Here is a 12,551-nt window from a genome sequence, read left to right on the forward strand (position 1 = left end):
CTACGAACATAGTGGTATTGCGGTGAATATGATTTTCATTTAGTTACAAAAAAAAAACTAGTACACAAATGTGAGTATATCATTATGAAAAATAATGTACCATATACAAAGGGACAGATGAATGGTAAAATGAAAATTTCTGGTATTGGAAGTAAAAAGAGAATAAATTACTTACATTTTGGGAAAAACTTTAATGCATGCAACATAAAAAATAAATCAAGATATGGCAAATTCTCCATCTAAGCAGTATCTTGCATCTTTTTCTCTAGTTTCATCCAGATGCCATTGTCAAAAGCTCACGTTTTTTCACCACATCTCCCCTATATTCCTTGTACAGTATTGTCTACAGTGAATATTCACAAGTAATAAAAAAAACTAAATAATCCATACAGTTTCTTTATCCATACTGCTTTTTAATATAAATAATTTTTCTTTTCGACCCTGAACCCTTTATGGCTAAGCCTCTATTTCTTGCTATTTCTTATAGCTTACAAATAAACTTTTAATGATATATAAAAACTTGTTCCATATTTATTTTTTTCAATATTACTGTAATGATAAAATATCATTCAATTCCCTAAACATCTAGTTTCAAAGAACTTAATGTTTAAAGTATTAACTAATGCTAACCTTCTTCTGGTATATTGTCTGCTTCTGCTTCAATACGTTCACGTGCATTAAGGAAAACACTCTGCATGACAGTAGAGTCTTCATAGATCATAGACGATTCTTCATTATATTCTTGAGCATTACGGCACAAAAGCATGAAATCCTGTTCAAGATCATTCATATCTTCATACTGAAAATAACATATTAATTAATGCAAACACTATGTTGTCATTATTTAAACCTTAAATACATCTGACACTAAAGGTAAAATATTAAGTATATAGATTGTTTAATTTTCACAAAATAAGTGTTGAAACTACTACATAAGTTACATTTTTCAAATTTGACAACCTATAATAGTCTTTTTAAATTATAAAGGTTCAAAAACAATTAACACAGTACATTCCATAAATATAAAAACATTTACTGTAAAATTAAGTATTTTCAAATATTTAGCAGACTAAAAACACTTTAAGATTCCTAGAAATGAAAAGGAAAAATAATTCATCAATCACTTACTCTTCCTTCTTCAATCCTATTGAGAATCTTGTGTATATCCATTGGTCTCTTAATAATGTTATAGTAATCTGGGAGCTCTCGGCGTGAGGGTAATTTCATAAATGGCTCACTAAGTACTCGACCATCACTGTAATAAAAAGAAAAAGACATTATTTAGGGTATTACTTTTAAAAATTTACAGTGATCTCTCCCGAATCCACACTAATAATTATTATCAAGGAGATTGTGGATAAGGGTGAGTAATGTAATACGATACAAATATATGAACATTCCAATATTATTATTGGATACAGTTAGGTAACATAACATTATTAAACTTTTTTTCAAATACACCTATAATTTTTGGCCCTAGTAACTGTACTGATAATGTGTTCAGATTAAAATCTTTTTATTTACAATACAGTATAGTAAGAACACGTTTTGGCTTTAAATAGTATTTTTAGTGTATAACAGGTTTATAAGGGTTTTGGAAAGGTTTAGAAAAGCTTAAATTCATGGAGAAAATAAGTGTATTAAAAATTTAAAAAAGGAAAAAATATACCATAGTTTTCTGTACTACTGTATACCTACTTTGCGGGTTATCAGCTATCGCAGGTGGGCCTGGAATGGCACACCCGTGATAGCCAAGGGATTGCTGTACTGTCTTTTATCTAACAATAAAATTATTTCATCAAAGGAAATAAGAGTACCTCTACTGTAAATGAAGCACATTCACACAAAAAAAAAAAAAGTTGAACATATTCATAAATAAAGTATGAAAAGTGCATCAAGATTAAATAAATACATCCTATACTAACCTGTCTTCATACTTGATGACAATATCCATTAAACGTTTCAGCTGCCTAATAATACGCTTATTTTTGGGATTAGGTTTCTCCCTGGCCGGTCTCCCACGCTTTTTGGGTTTAGGGTCATCATCCAAGTCCAAGTCATCTCGTCTGCGTTTTCCTTTGGAGCCTCTCTTGCCCTTGCTACCCCCATTAACGTCGTCATCTTCCTCATCCATAGCCTGTAAATATATTACGATATGGTAAAAACAAATTTTGGATAGTAACCAAAGTAGTACACTTCTCAGTGTCAGAAAGGGTTCTGTCCCCAATAATATGTGATGGTTAAAATTATATATAAAGGAATTTGAAGAAACATGGATGCAGGTTCAAATAACAGATAGATTAAAAACTGTTATAGAATGGAATTCATTGGCTAACCCAAGTAGGGAACAGGAACACAATCAAGCCCTCGTTCAATGGTATTCTCTATCTTTATTTTATACCAACTTCAAAGTGTTTGAGAGATGGGAAAGTATTCAAATTATAAATTTCATTATGAAAATGTTTGTCTCAATAAAACTGCACTGTATTCATTGTGCTGAATTACAAATTTAAGTGGACTGGGAAAGTGGTTATCCTATTAGGGATAGTAATAAAATTTCATACCTAGGTGACTAAGAATTAAAGTAATTTCAATGAGAAGGTTTAAATCTGTAACATAACCCCCTGTTCTTTCAAAATACTGCAACAGCTTGGTTGTTAACCTTTACTTCACAGTGTACTTCTATTCCCATAGATATGAGTTGTCACTTTGATTCACGGATGATGTCTATTGACGTAAGAGTGCAGTCCCTATGAACTAAAAGGCAGAAAATCACACTTTTTTTTAGTGTATATGAAAACAACATAGGTAGTAGGTTGGCTAGGGCACCAGCCACCCATTGAGATACTACCACATTATCATCATTATTACTTGGTAAGCCACAACCCTAATTTAAAAAGCATGATGCTATAAGCCCAGGGGCTCTAACAGGAAAAATAGCTGTGAGGAAAGGAAACAAGGAAAAATAAAATATCTTAAGAAGAGCAACAATATTAAAATAAATATCACTATAAACTATAAAAACATTAACAAAACAAGAGGAAGAGAAATAAGATATAAGATAGAATTACAATAGTTTTAACTACTTCCAGTTCTTAATATCCACATCAAAATAACAATGCATAAAAGGATAGTCATAAAAAAACATAATTATTTGAAAGGTATCAACTAATAGCCAAGGTACCCTTCTAAAATCTAACTCTATCCTGACAAGACCAGGAAAATAATGCAAAACACATTCTTGAATCATCATGTCCATAATAAGACAACTGAAGTGCAGCATGAAGGTACTTGGGCACTAAGTGCAAGACGAGAAATGAGCAAGGCTATATTGCACTTAGTGTAATGCATGAGGCCAAGTGCACTAGACTACAACCTGAGGGCTAGTCATAGTATTCTTCCTTAGGCCCCAACATTGCACTAATAGTAGGTGTAAAATTAGATGTGCAAGGCTATCAGGAGAAGACAGATTACAGTGAGGTGTGTGATGTGCAAAGAGCCAAGTGGCCCAATATTGAATATCAATGGTGCACCACCTGTCAGGTGAAAAGCACGAGTTGCTACCAGAAAGCATCCAAATCAGACATACGCAAGGGGTGAGATGCTAACAGAGAGCACCAGGTTAGACATGCCTTCCCTTTTTATAAGAGCCCATTATGCATTAAATGTTGGGTGTGATGCACCAGGAGGAAAGGCTCTGTAATTACTAAATAAGCAATACTTATAGACGGAGGAGAAAGTAATAAAAGTAAAATTATCTAAGATTTGTTTTTCTTTAAAAGAATTAACCCAAGTGATCACAGGAGAAAGAACATTGATTGGGTATTGAAAATATTAAACAATGATCAAGACAAAAGACAAATTATTATTTCCCAGTTCAGGGAGAGGGAAAGCAGACTCTTAACAGGACTGTAGACGACATATCACTACCCAATACCATAAACTTATAGGACCAAGGAATATTCCAAAGGCCAAAAAACGGAGGTCTGATAACAGAAAGATCAAGCTGTAAGACAACTTTTATGAAATCTAGGGCTCAAAGAACTGATGCCATCTTATCGTAATCATGCACTTAAGCACAAAAAAGAGAAGAGACTATGACGACACATTTTGCTCTACAATAAGGAATGACTGCTCTACAACTTTCAGGGATGTTATAGAGTTAACTTATTGCAATTTAATAGTAATTGGGCCTGTGAAAATTTCAGACTAAAAGTCATATAAGTACTTATAGCTGTTGAAAGGGCTATTGTTACTTTAAGGGAATTCTAACAATAGCTGAAGACATAGCCTATAACCTCAAGCCTAAGCTAACAACTGGTAAAATTGGAGATGTTCAGGTAATTGAATACTCTTCACCAACTCCGATACATTGAATCTAAAGATAAACCAGGTAATAATATCCAATTTATTACTGAAAATATCATAAAATTTTGAATTCTATAACAACTATCAGAATAACATTGACATTAAACAGTGGGTGGAGTCTAGTGATAGGGGTTTTAAATTTTGAAATCTATAACTATCAGAGTGACAACTGTTAAACATGGAGTCATGTGATCAGAACCATTTTACAACCAAGAAAAAATGTGCAGTAACTAATACTGTACTGTACTATAGCCAAATTATACTAAGTAGTAATTATAATTAACAAACTACTCAGTCCTTATAGATGTAACAGACAGAAAAGGAAAAGGAAAATTAGTACTGTATTATTTAAGCAATAAAAAAAATAAGCAGACGATAATAGGATCGCTGCCCTCGTGTAAAACTTCCCTCTTGCTTGCATGAATGAAAAAATTGTGCATTTACTAAATGAAAATAGAAATGAGAAAAAAAAAAAGATTTATTGAATCATTTAACTTAAATGAAGGAAGACAATGACATTAATGATCTTCCTAAACAGATAGCTTTCAATTAGTGAACCATAACAATGCAAGGACCAAAGTTAAGTAATCAATTCTTCATCCAACCTCACTGGTAATTTGAATAAATATGATGACCTACCTTGTATTATTAAGAAAAAATAAATTACATACTGTATTATGGCCAAACCCTTCCTAACTTTCCTCAACACTCTTAGTCCAGTAAACAACCATAACGTTAGAAATCAATATGTTCCTATACAGAGAGCAGTGACGAAGAATACTATTGAACGAAGGCTTGACAACATCCACTATCAGCGGTGTTTCAATTCTCTAATAGGACTTTCTGATGCAATCATTTCTATATAATTCAGTTTTCAATTTATACATGGAACAACACTGTACCTCAGAGCATATTGTACTGTACTGAGTAATGAAACCCGAGTACAGTAAATTTTCTAACTAATGAAAAATATAAAATTTTCATATTTAAAAAATTCTCCTAATCCTTAACAACATACTCCATCTTAGAATGACATCCTAACCATTTTGGCAATATACCTAATATGCAGAACTAAGGAAATGAAGGCTTATGTAATTACAATAAAAAAAAAAAATTAGGATCCCTATAACAAATACACCTTCAAAATATTACCAACAATTGTATTGACATGTTAATAATAAAGCAGAAAAAATACTCAGAACATGCATGTTAAATTCTATTTATGGAAAACACTTAGTAAAATACAGTAATAGAGTTTCATGGGCAAAGTAAGAAATTTCCATGAACTGGGCCTATCAATCTTCTTCGTAAGACCTAAGTCACTCTAAAAACTGCCACTCTAAGCTATATGCACATCACCCCTCATTATCTATACTCTAGTATACAAACCACTCTTCACACACATTCCCTATAAAATACATTGCATAAAAATATTCACTTAAAATTCTCAAGACCCCAATTTACTTCATATCTAACACTGTTACCCTATGAAAACTGTCGTAAAAAGACTAGTAAAAAGTATGCATTTCAATTCAAATTCTCAATATAAAAAGGCCAAGAACATAATGTTAGGCTGCCCTTATGATTCTTTTCTAAGTTCAATGCTAACTAGTGTTGTAACATACAACTATAAATAACACCTACCTTTCACACAAAACACTTTGTGTTTCATTAACATTATCATGGATTAATATACTATAATACTATTCTGAACTATGATAAAAAATAGTGGCAAAAATAATTATCTAGTATGCACGTTTCATGTTATTTGATGAAGTTCAACACAGTAACTCTGATTTAACATATTTCTTGAAGCTGCAACTACGACATTCAGCAAAGAAATTAAATGACTAAATCATGTATGTGGCAGGCAGAAAATGCATGCAAAGATTAAAAAATCATGCCTGACCTACAAAGTTTAATAAAAGCTAGCTTAACCTAAAAATATGGTGTAATAAATTCATTAGTAACCTAACATATGCAAAAGCAAATGTGAGGTTACTATAGCAATATGCCTGCATGACAAATATACTCTAAACTGGTAATACTGGAAGTAATAGATGTAATAAAAGAGGGCACCTACTTTCAATTACATTTTGAGGTTTCAAATTTCCACACAAAACACAGCAATTCTCAACCGAACCCACAAAAATTAAGTTGAAAATAGTTACTAAAAAAACCCTGGAATATCTCTCATGAATAATAGCATTCATATTTGTATACACAAACACTAAGGAAATAAACAACCACAATCAGAGAAGATTATAGCTAACTTGGCCATTGCTGACTACTTACTAAATGATAAGGACAACACTGTACTAAAAATTTGTAAGCCATATTAAAAACTATAAAAGTTTTTTAAAGATGATCTATTCTAAAGTTTAATCAATGATAATCGCAACCTATTTGTATTGTAACAGTCTTCTCTTACTGTAATAGAAAAACACCTATTATTATATGTAACATGGTTTGAATTGATCTGAATTGCTTATAGTTTGTTTCTACCATGCTGAAAATAAGACAGAATTATAAAACATGGAAAATTATCACTTAAACACAAAAAAACACTTTTGAGACCCACAATCCAAAGAAAAGCTACAACATACATTCACATTTTTTTAAAGAAGCATCTGTGATAAAATACATAATAAATGACAAGGACAAACAAACTCTTATACAAAGCCAAGCTGTTACTGGTCGTCAAAATTTTCAAGTTACAGAAAATCAACATGAAATAACTTTAAACTTTTGAGATTACTTATCCACCACAAAACATTACTACATAGCAACTGCATTTACCCTAGCCAACAAATTCTTTCTAACCATCAACAAAAATAAATTAATTATAAAATGTAAAGATAAGTCTTTGACACACAAATATTCAAGTCTATAAATACTCTAAAAACATACAAGCATACATACAACCACCACAAAAAAAATTCCAATCATACAAAACTGTTCCCTATTGGCAAAGCTTAAAAGCCTATTCCTATCAACAACAAAATTAAACAAATAAGGCAATAGCATAAGGTACATATGAGGCAATGAATTATTCAACCAACTGCTTCAAAATATTCTAATATTAAAAGTTTCAGTATACCACTCCAGCAGTACAACACTGTACTTGAAATTTTCATGCCCATATTAGTCTACTTGTTTCCTGCAAAAGCTATGGCTTCAAAGGCATAACTTGGATCCTTGTCTAAATTTACCTAAAATCAGATGCAAAGCTAGAAGAAAACCAGCACAACAAAACAAAATGGCGGCATCTAAAACGATTAGCATAAAATGATGTTTCATAACATATAACGAAATGGAAAATAACAGCACCATTCCATATATTTCTACCCCTTACCTCCTTACCATCCTCTTCAACTGCCTGCATGAAATGGTAATAAAAATGGCAATACAATCTATTATACATAATTTGTCTTCCTTTTCAAAGAGGACGACTTTCCAACTTTCAAAATGCCTTTTTTGGAAGACTGCAAAATATCCAAGGGGCTTTTTTTTATATACTTTCAAGCACACGATTAGCTAACAAGGTATAATATAAAGTTAAAACCCTTAGCATAAGACATCTATATCTTCATTGGAAGTTTCATCATTTAACCTAAATTATACAGGTGCTTCTTAATAAGTAAAATTGAGAAAAAAAAAAATTTCCATTCAATGCCAAAAGAAAATTGCAGTGAACTACTGTATATGATACAACTTTCAAGAAGATTCTAGGAGTTCTTAAAAGGATAAAAAGTTTCTTCAAGTAATATTAAATTGGATAGTCATTAATATGACTGTGTATGTGCCAAGCTTGTACAGTAAGTGCCTGCAGCAATATCTTATAAGGAATATCAAAGCATTATAGAACACAAGTAACTCTGCCAATATTTTCAATGTATTGCTGTAACAAAGGCACTTTTACTTCAAAAATTAATTTATTCATAAATATCAAGTCCCCAAAATGCATGAATTTATAAATGGATGTCTCAATATGCAAACAGGTATATTTTCAAGTCCACACAGAATTTATTTGCCATGTCAGCTTTTTTATGACAGCCCATGTTTACAAAGGCAATCAACAAATTAACTAAACCAAAATGTCAAAAGATAAAAAGAAATATAATTATCATAGGGTAAAGCAACAAGTATTGAAAATAATTTTACAATCCCAAAAACATAAGTATGACAGTAAGCTGTCCTTTTCAATAACAATTTGGTACGAGTTGATGGCTATCCACTTCTTTCTCTTCCTAAATAACCTCCACGTCTTACCATATTGAAAAGAGAACTTACTCTGATAAAATAGCACCCATTTCCCAGTACATTAAGAGTTATATAACCTATTTAAAAGTCCCAATACGCTTTGGGATTGTCTATTTAATGCAGCAATGGTGAACTTGAAAATTATCATATGAAACCAGTTACTCACAAAATGAAACCAAGTAAAGCATACATGTTAAGGTATAAAATAACATTCATCACGGAGATGAGTGGAAAATTCAATACTTTTCCTAAAATTCAATAGAACATAAAACATTACAACACTACTATGATAAGGAAACTGATAGACCAGCATCTTTTTCAGTGATACTTTCACTGTCTCCATAAATGTTTCTATGGCGACATATCCCTCCATGGGGTTTGTCATGGCCTAGTTTCTCTCCTTTCTTTTAAGCCCTGTTCTCATTCTGCCTGTACTTCTTTTAAAGCTGTCTTAATCTATACCCCTTTCCCATGATTTCTTATCCCTTTTTAGAGACTACATTTTGCTACTTACATATATACTGTTTTCTTGATCAACTGTTTTTACTTTCAATGCATAAACATTCATATCTAATATGAAGCAAATACTGTACCAGTGCTTTGTGTACCCTTTAGCAGAAAGCAGAAAGAATACTGTATACGCAAAAATAAATCCATTTGACAAAAAAAAAATTATCAAATATGATCAAAAGATCTTTATAAAAAGAAAAATATTTGAACTTGTTTTCATATATCTAGGTATGTAATTAAATTATAGTCCACTCCAATCTAATAAAGTACTCTCCTGACATTATGTTTAATTTATATTTGGGATGGAAAAATAAGCAGTATTTAGGGTTGTCCACCAGACACTTGGGCCAAAATGACAACAATGTAATATGATCCAAAGATATATATCATCCTGACACCAAGATAACTCAAATTTATTCATCATGGTCTTCTTGCTGTCACATGCAAGTTTGAAATACATGCAAGGCAAGGGACCATTTAAGAGTTGCCAAAAAAATAAAAAACTTTATTTTAGTAGTTATTTCAGGCTCTAACACTAAGCAATTATTTTTCAATTCTTTAAAAAATTCTTAATAATTCAACAATTATTAAAATCACCACATATTTCCAAAAAATATATGATGCAAAGTGGGAAAAAAAAAAAAAAGTGTCGATTCAGAAAATAAAACATCTGTCCTAATCCTTGTATGAAAAATATGTAGAAGTATGTGTTTTATACAGTGAGATTAATGACCGTTTTAAGAGTACTATGACTTTCATAAATTGTCTGTTATAGGTGACGTGAGTTAGTCTGATAAGTGACGTGCTGTAAACCTATTGGTGACAGTATAATTCCATCACAGTGGAGATTTCCACAAAATCTGACAATTCAGCATATTGACAGAGCAACATTGCACTTTCTTGCCGAGGGGTAAACAGTACCACTCGAGCGATCATTAGAACAAGAAGGTACTCGTCTGAAGAGTATCGGGCTGTGTAAAGTGTATTTCCAAACCTTTTTATAATAAAATGAAAAAACCATGTTCCGATGTCTCATTATCCGTCGACATGGGACATCTATCAAGTTTATGAGAATATTAATTACAAATACATTTTGAATATCAATCAACATGATTTCTAAAGTAAACTTTAACATTTCTTTAATTAGGTCTGAAAAAAAAACAAGCTATTAAGTGTATGAGCTAACTTGATGAGCTCTTGATAAATAATAAATAAAATTCACCATCCCCACCTACAGACTCCTCCTAACTCAAATTAGCAACCAAAATCCACCTCACCCTTTCAGCTGGGAAGAAGATGGCTACATTAGTGTCCAAGGGTTAGTATGGGAAAGAAGGTAAGGAATTCTTCAAATGCAAGTAGACTCTCTCAACACCAAAATGATAATAATAATAATTGGTATTGCTATTAATATCATGAGAATCACTGCAAGTATTATTAAACTTCTGACTCAGTAATTGGCCCTCTATACTTAAAATGTTTGTTTCCTTTCTCTTCTAACCTTGGGCAGGAGCCATGATAATCTTCTCTATATTGTTGCAATTTTAGTATACATACAGCAAAAATAAGTGAAAGGTTATAAGCCTCTCGGATCACATCCACATTCTGGGTGGACGTAGTAGTTTCCTTAAGATAACACATCCTTAAAGTTAGAGCATGAGTCTAAGCCTTGTCAGAAAATGTCCATCCAAAGACATTAAAAGACATTAACCCTGGATAGGTACGATGGGTCGTTCGCGACCCCGAGCGTAAAAAAAAAACAGGTTTTTCTCACGTGACTCACCCCCGTGACTGAATTTGTGGGTGATCGACCTGCAGGAGGTGTCTCCCCTACACGCTCTAGTAGTGTCCAGATGTGCATTGCTGTAGCTGTACTCCTTCCCCGATTTCTGAGACGCGTCGGGGTCGAGCGCGACCGAGTTTACCCTTCTAAGGTAGTTTGCCTAATTATCAAAGTTATTACGTATTATGAAATTGTCGTAGAATGGTGCAACTTGTATAGATTATCAGTTGTGGAAAGTCTTGGTGGATTGTTTGGCTACCATGTGCATGATTTTTTTTTAGTTAAAATATCGTTCATCACCACGAGGACCATTTTACCGCGAGTGCCCCTTTTTCATTTTTTTTCATTTTTTTGCCAAGTCATTTTTCCGTAAGATATTGCCAAATAGTGTCGTAAAACTTTTGCTTGTTTAGTGTTGGAAAGTGTGTCTAGATGATCTGGCTACCCATGCGTGACTTTGTTTTTGTCAGATACGACGTAGTTATTGGTATATTGGGTATTTAACTGCGGTTACCAATTTCTGTTTTTTTTCAATATTTGTAAAAATTACTACGTAGTAAGGAATTGCCGTATATTATTTTTTTTTTTTTCATGTTTATGTGTTAGAAAGTGTGCCTTGATGGTTGGGCTAACACGTGCATGTCTTTTTTTTTTTATCTGAGAGGCCGTATATTAGAATGTCGGGCATTTTACCGCGAGTGCCCCTTTTTCATTTTTTTTCATTTTTTTGCCAAGTCATTTTTCCGTATGATATTGCCAAATAGTGTCGTAAAACTTTTGCTCTTTTAGTGTTGGAAAGTGTGTCTAGATGATCTGGCTACCCATGCGTGATTTTGTTTTTGTCAGATACGACGTAGTTATTGGTATATTGGGTATTTAACTGCGGTTGCCAATTTCTGTTTTTTTTTCAATATTTGTAAAAATTTACTACGTAGTAAGGAATTGCCGTATATTATTGATTTTTTTTTCATGTTTATGTGTTAGAAAGTGTGCCTTGATGGTTGGGCTAACACGTGCATGTCTTTTTTTTTATCTGAGATGCAGTATATTAGAATGTTGGGCATTTTTCCGCGAGTGCCCCTTTTTATTTGTTTTGCATTTTTTTGCTTAGTCATGTTACCGTAAGGAATTGGCAAGTAGTGTCGCAAAACTTATATTTTTATAGTGTTGGAAAGTGTTTCTAGATGATCTGGCTACCCATGCCTATTTTTTTTTTTAGCCAGATATGGCGTATATATAAGTATGTGTTCGATTTTCCTGTGATTGCCATTTTTTTGTTTTTTCCCATTTCTTTCAAAATTACTACGTACTAAGGAACTATCACAGAGTAATGATTCATTTATATGTTTATTTGTCGGAAAATGTGCCTTGATGGTTTGCCTAGCACGTGGCTGAAATTTTTTTTTTCTGAAATGCCGTATATTAGAATGGCCATTTTTCCACGAGTGCCCCTTTTTATTTGTTTTGCATTTTTTTGCTTAGTCATGTTACCGTAAGGAATTGGCAAGTAGTGTCGCAAAACTTATAATTTTATAGTGTTGGAAAGTGTTTCTAGATGATCTGGCTACCCATGCCTATCTTTTTTTTTTAGCCAGATATGGCGTATATATAGGTATGTGTTCGATTT

The 12,551-nt window shown here is 32.4% G+C and overlaps 1 protein-coding gene and 1 pseudogene across 4 annotated transcripts in view; both read right to left on the bottom strand.

Moving 5' to 3' along the window:
- The window catches only part of brm (ATP-dependent helicase brm), a 136,364-nt gene that overhangs the window by 12,026 nt on the left and 111,787 nt on the right, over positions 1-12,551 (bottom strand). For 2 of the 4 annotated variants that reach the window (XM_068395052.1, XM_068395053.1), the window contains exons 20-23: positions 7,724-7,747; positions 1,926-2,137; positions 1,129-1,255; positions 631-799 (exon numbers count right to left, since the gene is read on the bottom strand). In XM_068395052.1, coding sequence (XP_068251153.1) covers positions 631-799; positions 1,129-1,255; positions 1,926-2,137; positions 7,724-7,747 — 532 coding nt within the window. The remainder of the gene's footprint in view (positions 1-630; positions 800-1,128; positions 1,256-1,925; positions 2,138-7,723; positions 7,748-12,551) is intronic. The other 2 variants (XM_068395055.1, XM_068395054.1) reach the window with 1 other exon arrangement.
- On the bottom strand, positions 10,616-10,709 carry LOC137614515 (U6 spliceosomal RNA; annotated as a pseudogene).

The sequence above is a fragment of the Palaemon carinicauda genome, chromosome 20 (genome assembly GCF_036898095.1).
Source record: "Palaemon carinicauda isolate YSFRI2023 chromosome 20, ASM3689809v2, whole genome shotgun sequence".
NCBI lineage: Eukaryota > Metazoa > Arthropoda > Malacostraca > Decapoda > Palaemonidae > Palaemon > Palaemon carinicauda.